Source organism: Papio anubis, unplaced genomic scaffold, assembly GCF_008728515.1.
Source record: "Papio anubis isolate 15944 unplaced genomic scaffold, Panubis1.0 scaffold175, whole genome shotgun sequence".
NCBI classification, from domain to species: Eukaryota; Metazoa; Chordata; class Mammalia; order Primates; family Cercopithecidae; genus Papio; species Papio anubis.
Genome location: NW_022161746.1, coordinates 62,521 through 82,304, shown reverse-complemented (window position 1 = coordinate 82,304; position 19,784 = coordinate 62,521). Strand labels below are relative to the sequence as shown.

Here is a 19,784-nt window from a genome sequence, read left to right as displayed (position 1 = left end):
GAAAAGAAGCTGCCTAACTTCTATGAAAATCTCAAGCCTTAACTAGACTTCTCATTAGCTCTAACCAACTGACCTCTCCCATCTCCTAGACTCTTCAGCATTCCTGAATTTTTGATTACTTACCTCAATCTATGTATCTTTCTAGAAAGTCATTACTTAATGTAATAACCAATGATAATAATTGATTATCATGACAACTTCAAGCAATGTAAAAAATAACTGGATAATAATAACCAATAATTAATAATAATTCACTCATGCTAGCAGACTTTAAAGGAAAATAGAGATCTCCCTGTGCCCTTTCTTTCTCCTTAGCTAAAAACGCTGAATTTTTTTTTAAAAGAATGCAAGCTATAAAATAAGTAACTTGAATCTAGGATCCTATTTACATTGTATCCTGAAGGTGTTGGTTATTTAAGTTATAAGGGCATTATTTGAGTTTGATTCAAAAATCTATGTTTGATTTTAATGGGAACCTGATGTTTGTGATTGAATAGCTTAGCAAATTTCTATGCTTGCTTAGAGCTTTGTGCTGCTGCGTGATCTTGTTCAAGTCACTTAAATGCTTTGAAAATAAAGGGGTTGGGACAAATAGTGTTGTCCATCACAAAGTTTTTATGAATCTAGGGTTTTTGTTTTTTAAAAAAATGCTGACTAACAGGTCACCTCATTCTAGCTCTGATCGTGATGACCCTGGGATGTAATCCTGAAGCAATCCCACAGTTACTGAAGTCACAGGATCCTGCTTCTGTCCATCCTCATAGCATTGCCATTTACATAAAATCAGGCTCAATCCTGATTATTTATAAGAATATGAGTCAAATATTGCATGTTCTCATTTATAAATGAGAATGAAATAATATGTACACATGGGCATAGAGTTGAAATTGATAGTCATTGGAGACTCAGACAGGTGGAAGGGTATGAAGGAAGTGAAGGATGAAAAATTACTCAATGAATACAATGTGAACTATCTGAGTGATAGTTACACTAAATGCCCAGACTTCACCACTACCCAGTATATCCATGAAACAAACTGCACTTGTACCCCTTAAATTAACACCAAAAGAAGATTCCCCAAAAGGTATCCAGACATGTGAAAAGGGCAACTGTCTCTTCAACTTTCAAAGTTACTTAATTTGAACGCTTGAGAGAATCTGAATCATAATTAAAATAATTTATTAGAATCAGGTCTTTCAGATTTCATGGGTAGTCTTCACTCTTGCCTCCCCAGGGACTGTGATCTCACCATCATTTCTCTTCTCTCCTGTTACTGTCAACCTTTCTATCAACAAATATGCTCAAATCTGTTCCACCCTTAAAATAACACCCTCCCCTAAGCTTATCTTTCCCCTATTGTTAAAATACCAATTTCTCAAAACAAAAACAAAAGCACTGTGCTCACCGGTTCACTGCCTCATCTCCATATCAAATTTTAAATCTCTTGCTACCTGGCTTCTACTTCGATTACTCCACTGACATTCTTCCACAAAAGCCAACAGTTGCCAAACTCCTATGAACATTTTCCAGTTCCTTAGCCTATTGACCTTCTCCACTGCCCTGAATTCAGTCAACAACTTCTTCCTCCATGGAGCTCTGTGTACCTTTGGCTGCTGCTATGTCATACTCTTCTGATTCTCTTTGTACATCTCTGACTTTTGTTTTGTGACTTTAGTAGACTGTTCTCTGCCTTCCCTTTAAATGCTGAGTGACATCAGATAAACCATTTAATTTTTTATCCACAAAAAGTAGAGGAGTTGGAATAGATCATCTCTAAGGTCCCTTCAAGCCCTGGTGTGCTTTTAGTCATGTTATCAGGAGTCAGAATTCACTGCTCGAGGTACAGACAACTCTTGTGTTTCATGTAAAAAGAAGTATAATGAGAAATGATTACCATTTGAGCTGATTAACATTTCTGCAAAGCCGTATTGTTGACTGCCGCTTTTTCAAAGAAGTCATAAAAGCTGAAAACTAGTACAGCATAATTCAGCAGTTTATCACCATGTGGGAGAATGACTAATGTGAGTCATGGTTTCAGTATAACGAACATTGACCATTCATGTAGGACCTCAGGCTGTGACATAGAGAGAGAGTGACGTCAGTGAGGTCCTTTGCCCACATGGTCTCCAGACATGACCACACATGGGACATGCAAAGTCCTAGAGCACTGGGAAGATTGATGCTGCTACTAGGGACATCATCATACTGATGCCACCACTAGGGACATCAACTTTGACCAGACATAGCAACTGATGACAAAAATTTTGGCCTTTGACACTGCTGAGTCAAGAGGAAAATGGAATAGAAGAAAGAGTTTGATGGAGCTGCTGTTTGTCTACCTTATGGCAGTATTTGCAGATGCTCTTATTTGTGAATACACAGAGTTCCTCCAATAAATATTTAATTAAATAGAAACTCGAGGTCCTGGGTACTCAAAGCTGAGTCAGGTTTGTGTGATTTTAGGGGGTAGGATATAATTATTTAATTTTTTGGAGGAGCTTATAATTGAGAATGAAGGTCACAATACCCCAAAAATGTTCAATAGTAAGTGGATTATGTGTTGGCAGGAGAGACCATAAACACAGTGTCACTATTAGGTTATATCATATTCTCAACTTAACTAGACAAGAATACCAAATATAATTGCTAGGTCATTCACTAAACCATCCTGCAAGGGCATTGCCTTGGCTACAGCAGTAACCATAACCAACTTGATGGTGGACATGTTGGGCCTCTGAGAAAATCGACAGGGCCCCGTGCCATTTTCTTAGCAGACACCTAGAGCACCCTTGTTAGCATCTGTGTCTGGGCCCATCCCTCTGCTGCCCCATGATGGGGTGCACAGGGCTGCTGCCTCTTGGCATCTCTGCCTAGGAGCCTTGGAATACCAGATGGGCTTCCAATGGCAGGCCTAGTCATTAGATTAGCTTTGTCTGCACGGCTATGATTCTGGCTTTTTGCCTAACCTTTCAGAGCAAAGGACATCCAGCAAGACTCTCCTGGGAAGCAGATTAACTTCTGTGAGTCACTGCTCTTCCATCTCATTTATGATTCATGACCTGGGCTGTATTTTTAGCTTTTATTTATTTGGGTCTGAGAAGTGGGCTGGGTGGAAGCGTAGTTGGGAAACTCATGAAAGAATAAGAAGAAATTGGCATTACATCTAAGCGAGGGTGGCCTGAAACTTGGTTACACATCCTCAGATATTCAGCATAGTGTATTGAGAGCCTACTACGTGTCACATATTGTGCTGGACTCCAAGAACAAAAGGGAAAATGAGAACCAGCTTCTGCCCTGCAAGAGCTCATTGAATTATGTGGGCAGATGGTTAATTGGATGATTAATGTAATGTTGCCCCTGCTGATATCTCAGCCATATCCCTGGACATTAGTCATATTGAAGTATTTGGTATTTTTGGAGCACCCCTTATTTTCGGCCTTACCTCTTGCACGTGCTGTGCCCATTGTCTGGAAATTCTTCCCCGCCCCCCGCCACCTCTCATTGCCTGTCCTTCACAACTCGCCCCAGCATATGTGGAGCCTCTCTGACACACTCCCATAGCCCCTTGCATCCCAGTGCTCATCACACTCCTATAAAGCGCTGTTGATTAAGGTCCCTTCACAGTAATTGAGGCTCGTTTATCAGCTCCCCAAACTAAGGCAGGTAGAACTGAAGACAATCAGGAACAGCAGTATAGTCATCCCACTATAATAATGAACATATGCTGAGACCTTTTTATGCGCCAGTCCCTGTGCTTAGCACCACACATGCATTACCTGATTGGATCCTCACAATAACCCTATGAAACACATAAACTATTATTCTTGTTTTATGGATGAGGAAACTGAGGCTTTGAGAATTAAAGTTATTTGTCCAAGGTTTCACAGCTAGTATGTACAAAGCTGAGATTCAAACCCAGGCATTTCTGATTGTCTAAGCCCCTGCTCCTAGACTCTAAGCCATATTCCTTCTCCCCTTTCATGGTTATTGTATCAGTCAGGATAGGGCAGGTCATTCTATGTTAACAAATAATTCCAACATCTCAGTGGCTTAGACAAAAAGGTTTACTTCTTGCTTATGCCATGGTCCGTAGCACATTGGCTGGGGGCATCCACTCTATGTCATTCTCACTCAGCAACCTAGGCTGAAGGTGGCTCTCTATCTGTGCCTCCCCAATTGCAAGAGAAAGGAGATGTGACAAATCACTCCCACAGTGATATCATTGGCCGAATCAGGTGCTGTACCCAACTTCAAAGGGGCAGGAGAAGTGCAATGGTAATGTGTACTGGGAAGGTGAAGAATTGGAAATATTTGTGCCACGGCACTAATGACTCCCACAATATAAAAGAAAGGAGTGAGGGAAATAGAGAAATGAAAATAATAGAGGATAAAGTGTTCAGAGGAATAAGGGCCTTCCAGGGAATAGGAGAAAGCTTGCCTTTTGAAACCATAGGTCTCCAGTTAAACGGCTGCTGGGATCAATTATTCAGTTGTTCTTCCTGTAAGTTGCATTGTTAAGGCTTCTTCTCTTCTGAATGGATTAATACTTTGACACAACCTGGGATTTCGCTGGATCTATCAGGAGAGAGTAGTCAATTGCTATTACAAAAGCATCTTAATCTGAATAGGGTCAACTTTTGCAAGCCAGTATCCAACTCTCATTTACATTATGGAGAACCAGTCCCACCAGGTTAAAGACTTTCTCCAACAACACAGAGTAGCATTCCTGGTTTCCTAGGATTAGGCCTACATGGTGATAAAGAGCTTAAAAGTTTCTTAGGAGGCTTGGCTACAGTGCCAACACTTGTTCCTCCCCGCAAAAGACTTGGGTTAAAGCTATTGGTTGCAACTTTTAGATCTCAATAGCAACATTAAAATTGAATATAAAATACAAGCCCTCAAGGAATTTCTGCAAAGAATATATTGGGAACATTTTGGTCAAGGAGAATTCACCTTTGTACAAAGCAGTTCCTGTTTTCGGAGAACACAGAATGGCTGACATAGTATAAAACTGAGCACAATACTTACTGTCTTAGGTACTGGATGCAACGATATTTTGTCAAGTCACTATAAGTTATTAGATAATGTAAAACATTTGCTACATATAGGGGGTGTCTGGCCTTACCACTCCTCTTCTCTTCATGATATGGATAGATAGATCTATATGTATATCATTTATATCTATCTATATCTATCTATCTATCTATCTATCTATCTATCTATCTATCTATCTAGCTATCTAGCTATCTATCTATCAATGTGTGTGTGTGATGGAGTACTATCTTCCATATATAATATATGCAGGGTATGAGTATCCCCTAGATGGTAAACTTCTTTAGGTGAGAGAGATGACATGGAACAGCAGCTTTAAACATCAAAAGATCTGGGTTCTTCTCCATTAATCAGCCCTGTGGCTCTTGAGCACAGCATTGAACCTCTGAGAATCAGTTTTTACACCTGTAAAAAGGCATCAGGGCCAGGTGTGGTGGCTCAGACCTGTAATCCCAGGTTTTGGGGAGGCCAAGGTGAGAGGATCACTTGAAGTGAGGAGTTTGAGATCACCTGGGCAACATAATGAGACCCCATCTTACAAAAATAAAAATAAATATAAAAGGAGATCACCTACCTATTCAGGTCTCATCACAGTTTCATTATGAGGATCAAATGATATAATACTCTTGAGACTAAACAGAATACACATCTCTATTTGTGCAGAGGCACACAATCAATCACACAGCACAACTTTTCTGGCCATGCCCAGCAGCAGAAAGAGCCATTTGTGGCTCCCAACACATTGGTGCAAAGTTATTCCAAGGAGAAATCATAGCTCTCAAATGCTATCAGTATAGTTTTTGCCACAGGGATGACCTCCAGCTGGGTGACTTTGTCTGTGCTCAAGTCTGTAGGCAGAGATGAAACCTCTCTTAGTTTAAAGAAATTCCCCTGTGTAAGGAATTTTCAATGGGAGTAGGACTTTTGGAATGAGACAGCGCATAGCTGCCTCATGGGATGCAGATGGTTGTCATACTTTCCTTGCCCACAGATGACCAGTACTATTTTCAGAGAAATTGAAAGATTTATTTGGACAATTGTAGCCAGCTCATTTCCCAGTGTATTAGTCTGTTCTCACATTGTAATAAAGAACTACCCAAGACTGGGTCATTTGTAAATGGGGTTTAATTGACTTACAATTCTGCAGGCTGTACAGGAGCCATGGCTGGGGAGGTCTCAGGAAACTTACAATCATGGCAGAAGGCAAAGGGGAAGCAGGCACAATCTTGGTTCAGCTTACTTTAGGGGGACTGGGAATAGAATCTTGGGGATGGAGACAATGGAGACTCTCTCCATCTGCTGGGGTGGAGTCCACTTAGCAGGGAAAGACATCGAAGGAGAGGGATTGGGCCAAGTGAAAGGCCTTGCTCACTTCACAACCCTGCCTTTTGACTTGGGCAGGAACCTGGAGAAGGGAGATCTTCCTTTCGTAAGAGCAAACAGAACTCCCAACTTACTGTTAGAAGGTTCCATCATTGTAATGACTAATGACTTACAGGGTTGAAATTTCCTGGTTGCTGAGTCTGCAATAGGAATGACTGAACAAATCCACATTTTCAGGCTTTAAACCTGGAGCAGAAGGAGGAGCTTTCAGCAAAAATAGATGTTTATATTTTAAAAATACACATTCAATTCAATCAATCAAAATATATTTGGAGGGTCTACTATGTTCTAGGTGTTGGGGATACAATACTCCCTGTTCTTTGTTACTGATCTTCTAGTGGGGGAGACAGATAGCAAGCCAAAAAATACATAATAATTTCAGCAGTAAGTGCTCTGTAGAAAAGCAAATATAAGAGAATAGTGGAGAAGGGGAAAGTGTTAGCAGCTCTATGCTCCTTGATGCTATAGATTATATATATATATATTTATGTAATGGTATTATTACAGCATTCAAAGGTGTTGTAAGATTTTTCCTAAGAAAAGTCAGTCTTTGCCAAGACCACTTGCACCTATTTCTTAAAGATGTGTTCCAAGCAGCCCATCTCTCTGTCCATCTCACTGAGCTCTCTCTCAACTTGCTTCCCTATTCCAGGGCAGGAGATCCCCTAACCCCACTGCTTCAAAACCCTGCCCAGGTTTTCATTTGATTGTTGTTACACTAAAAGGGGAAGGATTTTCCATTCCCTTCTTACATGACCCCCATTCCAGCTCAAACCCGGCACAAAGAGGGCTTTGGCCAGCTTAACTTCAGGATTATTTTAATTGACAATATACCCCTTTAAGAAGGAACACATTACAGATGGTCCAGTTAGGATGCAGGTTATTTTGAGACTTCCTGAACATCATTTCTTGGCTAGTTCATTCAAATAAATCATTTAATTGCACTGTAAGAGGTGCTGGGCATAATGATGACTAAGACTCACTCCCTGCCCTTGAGAAGCCCATAGTCCAGCAGGAGGCATAGACATTGGAACAGATAAATTGCAGCACCACTGGGTGACTGCAACCTAGTGGTGTGACCGAGATGCTCTGGGAGCCCAAAGGAAGAGCAATACACTCTACCTCAAGGCTGGAGAATATTTCAAACAACTGTAGTAACTGCTGATGCCTCATTCATTTATCCATTATTCATCCATTCTTACATATTTCCTGAATAGTTTATATCAAGGATTACACACTGCCTGCAGATATTGCTTATTTGGATTCTTTCTGTTGTTATTACTTCTTGGTAATTGCTTTATTGAGATGTAATTCACATACCATATAATTCACCCATTTAAAGTATACAATTCAATGGTTTTTTTTTAGTATATTCACAGAGTTATGCAACTATCACCAATTATAGAACATTTTTATCAACCCCCAAAGAAATGCTGTACCTGTTAGAGGTCACACTCTATTCCCTAAAAACCACATAGCCCTACCTTCTAGCTCTACAAATTTGTCTATTCTGGACATTTCACATAAATAAAATAAAATCAGTCTTTTATGATTATACTTTTTCACTTAGAATTAATATTTTCAAAGTTCATTCATGCTGTAGCATGTATCAATACTTCATTGCTTTTTATTGCCAAATACTATTCCATTGCATGATATACCACCTTTTATTTGTCCATTCATCAGCTGATGGACATTTGGGTTATTTCTACTTTATGGCTATTATGAATAATGCTGCTGTAAACATTTAAGTGCAAGTTTTTGTGTGGACATATGCTTTCCATTTTATTGGGTATATTTCTAGAAGTGGAATTGCTGGGTCATACGGGTAATTCTATGTTTAACTGTTTGAGGAATTGCCAAGCTGTTTCCCCTAGTGGCATTACCATTTTACATTCCCACCAGCAATGTATGATGGTTCCAATTTCTCCACATCTTCACCAACATTTATTTTCAGTTTGCTGGATTGTATTTTAAATTACAGCCATTCCAGAGGGTGTGAAGTTGTACCTCATTGTGGCTTTGATTTGCGTTTCCCAATGGTAAATTATATTGAACATCTTTTCATGTGCTTATTGTCTATTTGTATATATTTCTTGAAGAAATGTCTGTTCAGATCTTTTGCCCATTTTAAAATTGAGTTGTCTTTTTATCATTGGGCTATAAGAGTTTTTTAAGATATATTTTAGATGCAAGTTTCTTAGCAGATATATCATTTGCAAATATTTTCTCCCATTCTCTGAGTGGTTTTTTCACTTTCTTCTTAGTGTCATTGGAAGCACAAAATAATTTAATTTTTCTGAAGTCCAACCTATATATTTCTTTCCTTTGGTTGTTGGTGCTTTTGGTGTCATATCTAAGAAACCATTGCCTATTCTGAGGTCTTGTGATTATGCCTGTTTTCTTTAAAGAGTTTTACAGTTTTAGCTCTTATGTTTAGGTCTTGTGACCATTCTGAGTTTATGTTTTGCTTATCGTATGAGATAGAGGTCCAACTTTTATATACAATTGCTCTGGTGCCTTTTGGTGAAAACAATGTCATTTTTCCATTGAATTATTTTGTCACCTTTATCAAAATTCAATTGACAGTGAATGCAGGGGTTTACTTTTGGACTCAGTTCTGTTTTACTAATCTGTATGTCTATCGTTATGCTAGTACCATATTATCCTGATTGTGTAGCTGAGCAGTAAGTTTTGAAATTGAGACATGTGGGTTCTCTAACTTTGTTCTTTTTCAAGATTGTGCAGATTGTTTGGAAATTACACATGAAATTTTAGGAAATTACACATGAATTTGAAGTTACACATGAATTTTAGGATCAGTTTGTTAGTTTCTACAAAGAAGCCATCTGAGATTTTGATAAGGATTGTGTTGAAGTTTTAGATCAGCTTTTAAGAGTATTACTATCTTAACGTTATTAAGTCTTCTGATCCATAAACATGGAATGTTTTTTCCATTTATTTCACTTTTCTTAAATTTCCTTCAGCAATGTTTTTCAGTTTTCAAAGTGTAAGTTTATCCTATCAAATTTATTCATAAGTATTTTATTCTTTTTGATCACATATTGCAAATGAAATTATTTTCTAAATTTCATTTTGGATTGTTCATTGTGACTTGCTGGAATTAAAAATTAGGAAAACTTACAAATAAAGTCTGATTTCTGAACTTCTTTGAAAAATCATAGGGTCTGGTTTCCCAAACGGTAACGAGGGACTGGAATGATTGGTTTGGGCCTTGTTCTTTTTGTAGGCCATATGGTTCCAACTTTCTCCTAATCTAGCTACTTTCTTATATCTAGTTTACTTTACTCATTAATATCTTTATTATTAAGCATTGAGTTTTTGGCCTTTATGATTGTTCTTTTGGGAAATCTAAGTTAGAAGAGATTCAATATGAAAGAGCAGTTAATATTATCTAAATCCTTAATGTGATTGTTTTTATATATATATCCCATTCTTTCTTAAAAGTTACCTCAAGCTGTATCTTACTTTCTCATCTCAAGAATATTGTTGATCCAGGCTTTACACAGAGGATATAAAGAAGAAACAGACACCGTTTCTGCTATAAAAGAGATACAGACACATTGATGAAGAAGTAGTTCCATATTAGCAATGTAAGTTTTATTAAAGGTCTGCTAGAAGTTCATACAGATTATAGAAGAGGGCCCAAAGAGGGTCAAGGCTGCAGGTAGAGATGGGGAAGAAGAGGAGAGATATCATAAAAGAAGTAACTTTTGCATTTCTTTGTGAATAATTAGCAGGTATTAATCAGATGGACATGGATAAGAAGGACATTTCAAGAGGAAGGAGTAAAGGAAGGGGTTGTTCTGAATTTTGAAGCATGGTGAGTTCAGGCAAATGACTAGAGTGTAAAATGAGAGGGCAAAAGCGGGGAGGAAAAGGATAAAGAGTTCAGCAGGAACCAAATCATGAGAGGCCCTGTACATCATTCTAAGAAAGCTGGCTCTTTTCCTGAAGACTGGTGTTTTCTCCAAAGTGTGATTCCTGGACAACCTGTAATAGAAGGACCTGAGTGCTTATTAAAATGCAGTTTCACAGTCTTACTGAAGAAGAATCTCTCAGGGCCTGGGAATTTTATTTTTAAAATCTGATTTGTAAGTTTCCCTGGTGATTCTGAAGTTCTCTGAAGTTTGGGAAGCTCTGCTTTGAGGATGGGAGTCTTGGGAGTGTTTTAAGTGAGAATGATTGGGGGATAGGATGGAATGATAACATGCCATATATGTGTTTTAGTAACGTGCTGGCTGCACTGGGAAAGAGATTCAAAAGGTGGGACACCAGAAACCCCATCTTAGGGAGGGCCATATTCTAAAGTCAACAGTAGAATAAAACTCAGAATAAAGAATACACTGGATCATCCTTGAAATCTCCAACACCCGCGCATCTGGACGATCAATTGTCAGAATCAATGTCTTGTGTTTCTGTTTGCATTTATGGAGAGATACTCTTTCTCTGGGGCAGAGTATGTCTCCAAAAATGCAAACAGAAACAAGACATTTATTATTGCAAAAAGAAACACAAGACATTATTTAACTCTCTATAAATTCAGATACTCTTTCTCTGGGGCAGATAGTTACCCTACTCTCTGGCAAGTAGGGTTGAAAGACTGAGGAGATGAACAAAGGGACTAATCTCTCACTTTCTGCCTGCCAAGTGGATGCAGTTGAATTCATATGCTTTGCCCATGAATATAAATGTGAGACCCCAGTATTGCAATTGAGAAACAGAATGTGCCTAAACTTGGATAGTAAATGTTGGGGGTAGTGTGCAGGGTTCAGGGAAGAAGACAGGGAAGTTATGACAATGATAGGGAGATTGAAAGGATTGAGCTTGCCTCTTGATTGGTTGATGGATTTGAAAAAAAAAAGAGTTGACTTTTCTGGTTTATGTAATTAGGTGGATAGTGATACTATTGGTTTAGATCAGAAATGTAAGTAGAGGAATAATTTGAATGCACTGAATTTGAGATGCAATTAGAATATTCACATGCTGATACACATCTGAAGTTGGGAGAAAACCTGGGCTAAAAATGTGTGTGGCATGAGCATGAGGTAGTAATTGAAAGCAAACAAGTATACGTGCTAGAGACTGATTTTATTAGACTAGAGTAGAACCTAGGAATCAGAATTTTAATACTTCCCAAGTGATTCTAATATGCAATCAGGGTTGAGAACCACTGGGATAGGGAGAGAAGGAACCATTGTTTTTTAAAAAATAAGAAACTAGCAAAGGAGACTGAGAAGGAATAGTCAGAGAAGAAAGATGAGGAATTGGAGAAAATGTTCTCAGGAAAGCTAAAGAAGAAAGGTTCAGAGGAAAATGAAGGGGTTGAGTAGAGGTCAACAGCGGTAGGTGACCCCGATAGATGAGTAGGAAAACAAAAACCGTTCACTAAAGGAACTTTGAGGAAGCAGTTGGTTTGCTCAGGCAATTTCACTAGAGTGTTGAGGTCAGAAACTTTACTATTGTGAGTTGAGGCATGAGTGAAAGGAAGGAAGTAGAGACAATATTTCCAGGTTATGAAGGGAATGTCCCCGTTTCTTACTCTCCCATTTTTTTAAAGAATGGGAAAGACTAAAAATTATTTAAAGGTGGCAGAAATATCCTGCTGTGTTTTCCTGCCATTTTGGTGGCCTCTACCATTGTTGAACATTTATTGCATGAAGATCAGACCCTCCTTATATCACAGTTGATTATATACTGTTCTTCAGTGTTTGTTTTTAATTCGTTAACTATTTATTTTTATTTAGAGACAGGGTCTCGCTCTGTCCCCCAGGCTGGAGTGCAATGGCACGATCTTAGCTGACTGCAGCCTCAAACTCCTGGGCTCAAGTGATCCTCCTGCCTCAGCCTCTCAAGTAGCTGAAGTAATTTTCTTCCTTGTCTTAGCACTCTTATTATGAACTTATCAAGTGCAGGGCCTGTGCCTTAAACTTCTCTTGAACAATATTCTCCCGTACTCCTAGCTAAGAGGCAGGTATATTCTGAGAAAGGGAATAAACCACGTATAAAAAGGGATTTCACCCTACTTAATAAAACTGTGGTTCTTTTTGGCAAAGTCGTGAGCTTTGCTTATTTTATTTTTCAAATCTAAACTAATACTACATACTTATTTCAAAAATAAGTATGTTTATACTTATTTGTATAAATAGTACAAAAGTATAAAGTAAAAAGTAAAAATCTGCCTCTCTCCCATTTCCAAAAGCAACCACTGTTAGTTTCTTATTATCCTGCAGACCTTCTTTCTAAGAGTATAAGAATATGTATCTTTTTTTTCTTTAGGTAATGTGCTTGCCGTCATCATTCTGTAAGAGAGTTAGGATGAGACTTCCCATAAGTAACTATCATTCCTTTTCTCTGAAAACCCCAGTAATTTCTTCTCCGGAGAGCAAAGCCCAAGATACACATGGCCATAAATAGGCTGTTCACCTCTCCCTGGGAGCAAGTGGTTGAAGCTTAGACAGTACAAAAATATTATGACTGCCTTGGGGCATAAAGGGAAGAAGCCAGCTGGGAGTTAGGTAAACCCATGCCAGGGGCTGAATGGGCAGGTTGTCTGAGCACCGCTGCGTTCCCACCGTTCCTGTATGGCTCCAAATAAAGGTCTTCAGTGTCCTCTCCTCACCACAGGGTAGGGAATTAGGGAGTGTCCTCTGTCTCACCTCCTGCAGTTCCCAGAGCAATTTGGATTCACATCTGCTGTTACCATTGTGGTCCCCCCGTCTCAACACTGTGTCACTGTGTTCCTGGGTAGACCAAAGGGAGGGTAGTGGCAGCCAGCAGGATAACTCCTCTTTTCACTTTTTCTGTTATACAGGGTCCTAGCAATGGACTGCAGACTCTAGAATAAACCCTAATTCAGTACCAGTGAATAAATGAAACTGAGCCAGGCACTTTTCTTTAATAGGCTTCAATTTCCTCATCTCTTAAATAAAGTTAGCAACAATGACTAACCTCATAAAAAGGAAAGATAAGTCATCTCTTTTCATGGTTGTCCTATCTGAATGGGGCCAGGTTTCTTAAGAACAGGGACCATGTCTTATGCAGATCCGCATTTAATACATGAATGAGAAGTATTGTCATCTCCAGTTTATAGCTAACAAACTAAAATTCTCCTCTCTCGGGCCTTGATCTTCAGCCACTATCCGCTTATGCAGTCATCAAACACCCAAAGAAAGAAGTGGACAGAGTATTTTTATGCACCGCCCCCTCCCCGCTTTCTCATAGCGGTGGTTTTTAAGTGAAATGGATTGTGTGAGTCAATGGGAAGACCCACTCCATTCTTGTCTTTGGGGTAATTGTGGCAAAAATTAGTTGTGGTTTTCTCGACACATGCCCACAGTGGAAGGGGACTTATCCTCATTGTCAATCATCTCAGGCCATGACTCATGTTTTTCCAGAAACTTCCATTGTATCATACTGAGGCTTGCTGAAGTCACCCGTGCCATAGCTGACAGACAAGTGTATGAATCAAAACAGAGATTCACACGAAGGGAAGGGGATCCTGAAGCAATGCTTGGGCTTGCCTTAGTCCAAAGCAGATAAGGTCGTTATAGCCGTGAAATGTGATTAAGAACGAAACCTTGAAGGGGTTCCTCTCACCCCCAAGACACTAAAAATTCCTCTCCTCACTGATAACCAAAATGAATGGCAACTTACCTAATAACTGGGCTGAGAATAGCCTTCACTTTGACACTGTCCTCACGTGGGTCTCAAACTTGATCAGCCTTGAGTGTCCTTGTTCCAGTTGTTTCTTTTTGTCCCTTTGTCCCGCTCCTGTTCAGACGTGCAACCTACTCTCCTTTCTTTTTAAAGTTCCCACTGTCAACTCTATCATCCAGGGCTGTTCCCACCCACGGCTTATAGCCCGCCTGAGAAGTAGGGCACATTCTTGCCAGCTTCCCACTTCACTACAAAACCTCCTCGGTCTAGATTGTGTGTTGCCACTCCAAAATGAAGAACAACAAAAATAACAAATATGAAGTACATTGCTGAGAAATCTAGAAACCTTGCAAAGACATTGTTCTGGCCTGTCGCACCTGAGGCTGAGTCCTTGGTGCTCCTATACTCCTGAGTGGAGAGACCAGCCAAGCCTTTACCTCCCTCAGTCCCTCGGCTCTCCCCAGCCCCCGCTCATTGTAAAGGTACAATAGAATTGAAGAAAAGATGCTTCATTCATTCTTTCAGCATGTGTTTATTGAGTGCCCACCAGATCCTAGGCACTGTTGCAGGGAATACGGCGGTGATTGTGATCTTTACTCTTACGGTGGTTATAGCCAAGGGAATAAAAAGAGGTCCTAGACAAGCAAATTAACAAGTAAACCAATAATCAATCAGTGATGAATAGGGGCTGAGATGAAGGGTGGCAAGAGGGGGCCTCTGAGGTGTGCCATTTGAACTGAAAACTGAAAGATGAGAAGGGATCTGTCCTGCAGAACAGTGTAGGAGAGCCAGGCGGAGGGAATGTCAGGTGCAGGGAAGAGCTGGGGTGTATTTGAGGAGTAGAAAGGAGGCCAATATGGCAGCAAAGTGTGCAAGGGGACAGTGACACTGATGAAGCTGAAGGGATGAGACGGGGCCAGGAACTCCAGGGTTTAGAGGTTTATAGTAACGAGCTTGTTTTGATCATAGATGCCAGGAGTTTCACCTGGTGGAGGAACATGATCTGATCAATCTGTTTTGAAGAAACCCTGTGGCAGAGTGTGAAAAATGTAGGTGCTTGGTCACTTTTTCAAAAAGTGTGCACTGATAGGCCAGTTGGTATCACCTTGTCTTCAGTCGGTGATTTACAGCTAAAGGGAAAGGCGATACCCACCTCTTCACCAACAGGGCCTCCTGGAGGTATTGGAGGGGATCCAGGCCTGCTCCCCAGCCTATGTGGGGAGTCCACTCTTTCCAGGGCCAGGAGTGCAGGAAATAGGGAAGCAAGACCTAGGCTCTGGGGCGGAAGAGGGCTTTGGAAGGCACCAAAAGCCAGAGCAGTCAGTGAAGACATATGGACAATCTTTTCACACCACCGGGACGTGAAGCTTGGATGCTTGGAATCTCCTTTCTTGACAGTTCTGAGATGGGCTTTCTAACCTACTTCCTATATCTAGCTTTCTTCTCCTAATAACCCTTATGGTTGAAGAGAAATCTCTAGACACCACTTTCTTAAGGTACCCAAGGCTTGGGAAGTTAAGAGTGATGGGGACAGAGTAAAATATCCAAAATGTTTCTTGTATCAGTAGTAGAGATTCCAAGAGGAGTGTAACTGAGTGTGACTAACAGGAGTCTCTTCCCAGCATCAGGCTCCAGGCAGCACTTGGTGCATTGAGGAGTTCTATCTGCACAATCTGCTCAGAAATACTATTATACAGCAGGACGTGGTGGCTCATGCCTATAATCCCAGCACTTTGGGAGGCCGAGGTGGGCAGATCGCTTGAGGTCAGGAGTTCAAGACCAGCCTGGCCAACATGGTGAAACCCTGTCTCTACTAAAAATACAAAAATTAGCCAGGTGCAGTGGTATGTGCCTGTAATCCCAGCTACTCAAAAGACTGAGGCAGGAGAATTGCTTGAATTTGGGAGGCAGAGGTTGCAGTGAGCCAAGATCGTGCCACTGTACTCCAGCCTGGGTGACAGAGTGAGACTCCACCTCAAACAAAAAAAAAAAAAGAAAAAGAAAAAGAAATACTATTATACAAGAAGTGTCTGGGCAGGTTCCCCCTCCCCACCAGCTCCTGACATCTTTTGACAGTGCTTTTGCCATTCACAAGCATAGAGAGGCTGGAAAGCCTCCAAAGGAAAGCTAAACAGGAAGCATATCATTTCCAAGGAGCCAACAGATCACTTTCAATTGGAACTCTTAGCTCTAGTAACATTTGTAAGGCAATTCTCAAATAAGCACTCTCCCTTATCAACCAAGCTCTGCTGGGAGGATTGACTCTCACAGCCTCACCTGGCAAAGCTACACAGAAGACTACTAAGTCCACGTCCCTAGGCTGAATCCTCTCAGGACTCCAGAATCCAATTTTCAGTTGCCAGCCTGTTATTTCCTGGATACCCTACCAGTGCCTTAAGTCAATGGCTCCCAAACCAATTCATCATCTTCTCTTCTCCTGGCTTTCCTGTTTCTGTTGATGGCATCACTGTTCCCTCTGCTACCCTGGCTGGAAACGTCTGAGTGAGTCATCCTTGACTCATCCTTCTCTCTTATTCTCCGTATCAAATCAACTGCCGAGTTCTGTAGTATCTGTTTCCATGATGTCACTTGAATCTGTCCCCTCTTTCCTATTGACACCATCCCTCTTCAGTGTGGGCTGTCATTACTTCCCTCGCCACAGGATCATCCTAACTTATTCCCTCACCATTAACCCACCTTCATACTGCCGCTGACTTAAGCCTCCTCCAACACAGATCTAATCGCATCATGCTGTTGCCAGCAGCCTGCCATGGATCCTCACTGCTGCCACACTAAATATAAACCATCTTTCAGCTTTATAAGTCACAATTCCTTTTGCAATACATGGTGTTCAAGCTAACCATACTCATCACTGATGCGGCATATGACTTTTGTCCTTTCAGGAACCCCCTTAATATTTAAATCAGCTGCAAAGGATGATAAGATCTTATATTACTAAGTTTGGCATTCTATGCATTTATATGCTTGTTCTATCCACTTAGATTTGACATTCCTGTATTCTTTATCTCACTTTTATTTTTGCTTCCTCTACTATTTGGGCCTTTCTATGTACCAAGCGTTGTTCTAAAAGCTTATTTACATGTAGGAAATAATTTCACTCTTCTAACAATTCCTATTGTATCCTCACTTTACCAGTGACAAGACTGTGAGGCTCAGAAGTTAACTTGCTGAGGTTCCATAACTAAGAAGTAGCAGAGCCAGGATGCAAAGTCACATGATCTGGCCCCAGAGCCCATGCTCTTAACCACTGAACCCATATTGGTCTTTGTTACTTGTGTTATCTATATTATGGTTCAGATTTAACTGGTGTTTTGTAATTGAATTGAAGCTTTAGGTGTGTGTCCATTAATAGTCAGAAATATCAATGGTAGGCGGAGGGTACAAATGTAACTTGATAGCAGAAGCTGATTTTAGTTGCTTCCCCGAAAGTCATTGTGAAGCTAAGAGACAGCTTCTTGGAATTTTTGTCCTACTTCTTCTTTTTTTTCTTCTTATTCTAGTACATGGGCTGTATTGAAGTGCTGCAATCAATGAGGTCACTGGATTTTGGAATGAGAACCCAAGTTACAAGGTAAGAAGCCAAAAATGGGAGGGGCTTTGAGGAGTATGGTTTAAAGTCACAATAATTTCTCCCACGGGAATTTCATGCAAACCTTCCAAGTCATTAGACACTTTTATTCATGTGACTGGAGCATAGAAGTTTCGTCCAGTGACCTTCAATGAGTGGCTTGATCTCATTGTGTGAAAGATTTCTCAAGTGTGTGGCAGTGCATCTGTGTTTCATGTAAGGGCGATTAAAATGATACAGTCTACAGAAATAGCTGGTTTCCCAGGTACCAAGAGTATTTAAAATTATGCCTGGCAGGAAGCGTTTACAGAATCAGACCTGTCAAGGAGGTAGCAGAAAATCAAACCAAGTAAGACTTTCAACGTGAGAAAGCCCAAGCTTTGCCCAAGCTCTTCCTGACGTGAGAACCTGCTTATTCCTTGTCTAGTTCTCCCTGCTCTGTGTACAGTGAGCCAAATGGAACAGTGGAACTGGGGAAGCTTTACCCAGGGTGACCCCAGGGAACTTAGGGGAAGAAATCAGAATCCTTGTTATGTGGAGCTCAAGTCAGAAGCAGAAATACATGGCATGGTTCATTAAAGCTAAGCCCAAAGCAAGGATGGAAAGAAGGAGTGAGTGCAGACTGGCAACTGGAAAAATGTGAGGTGAGGGAGATGAGGTAAGAGGACTGGGTCGATCTGAATGGTTCAGAACGAAGACTTGGGCATCCATTGGATGTGGTGCCAAGGTGTGTCTCAGGGGCATGCCACATTAGACCCGTGCTTGCAGGCCTCCTGTTCTGAAGGTGAATGTTGTCATGTAGAAAATAACTCTCCCTAATGCTCATCTCATGAAATTCTAGGCCTAGAAAAAGAAGTGTCCTGTGGTCCAAAAATTTAGGGAAAGGAGCCACATCACTCTTTAGGAGACTACAGTATACTATAGTATATTGAAGACTCTGAGCCTGGCGCAGTGGCTCACGCTTGGAATTCCTGCAACTCAGGAGGCCGAGGTTGGAGGATTGCTTGAGACCAGGAGTTCAAGACCAGCTGGGGCAACATAGTGAGGCTCCATCTCTACAAAAGTAAAAAGAACATAGCCAGGCACGTTAGCATATGCCAGTAGCCCCAGCTACTCAGGAGGCTGAGGCTGGAGGATCACTTGAGCCCAGGAGTTCAAGGCTTCAGTCAGATATGATTGTGCCACTACACTCCTGTGTGGGTAACAGCAAGACCCTGACTCTTAAAAAAAAAAAAGACCGAGAAGTCCTATGCTGCTGTAGTTGAAAAAAACTCTACCCCTCAAAATTTTCTTTTTCTTCTCTCTTTTTTTTTTTTTTTGAAATGGAGTCTTGCTCTGTCTCCCAGGCTAGAATACAGTGATGCAATCTCGGCTCACTGCAACCTCCGCCTCCTAGGTTCAAGCAATTCTCCTGTAGTGCCCAAGTAGCTGGGACTACAGGCGCATGCCACCATGCCCAGCTAATTTTGTATTTTTAGTAGAGATGGGATTTCCCTATGTTGACCAGGCTGGTCTTGAACTCCTGACCTCAGGTGATCCACCTGCCTTGGAATCCCAAAGTTCTGGGATTAAGGCATGAGGCACCGCTCATGGCCTTACTTCAAGATTTTCTAAATGTATTGGGCCTAGGATCCTTTTCTCATATAAAAGAAATGTACATCCAAGGGTTCCGTGAAATGTGCCTTAGGAAATGCTGATTTGGACTCTCTGCCTTATGATGCATTCAAATCTGCCTTTCCAAACCTCTCTCAACCTATCCTTGGTATTTCCTCTGGAGTCAAACATATTATATAATCCTGTGTTTAGTACTCTTGGTACCTACATCAGTTACTGGCACATGGCAGGGGCTCAGTGGATATTTATTGAATAAATTCATGGTTCCACCTGACTACACTTCCAGTATTTGCAAACAGCTACATTTCTTCTCCTCTTTAAATCTTCTCTTACACATTCTCAGTACCTTCAATTACTCTTCAAATGACATGGTATCTAGACTACTTTCCAAACTGTTAGCCTGTTGGTGGACGTATTTCAGGGTTTACTCCATTTTGATGATTCTTAATCTTGAGACAATTTTTCT

At 40.7% G+C, this 19,784-nt stretch overlaps 1 protein-coding gene across 1 annotated transcript in view; it reads left to right on the top strand.

Annotated features, from left to right (window-relative positions):
- The window catches only part of LOC116272724 (SHC-transforming protein 4-like), a 100,205-nt gene that overhangs the window by 23,584 nt on the left and 56,837 nt on the right, over positions 1–19,784 (top strand). The window contains exon 2 of the mRNA XM_031661496.1: positions 17,637–17,707. Coding sequence (XP_031517356.1) covers positions 17,637–17,707 — 71 coding nt within the window. The remainder of the gene's footprint in view (positions 1–17,636; positions 17,708–19,784) is intronic.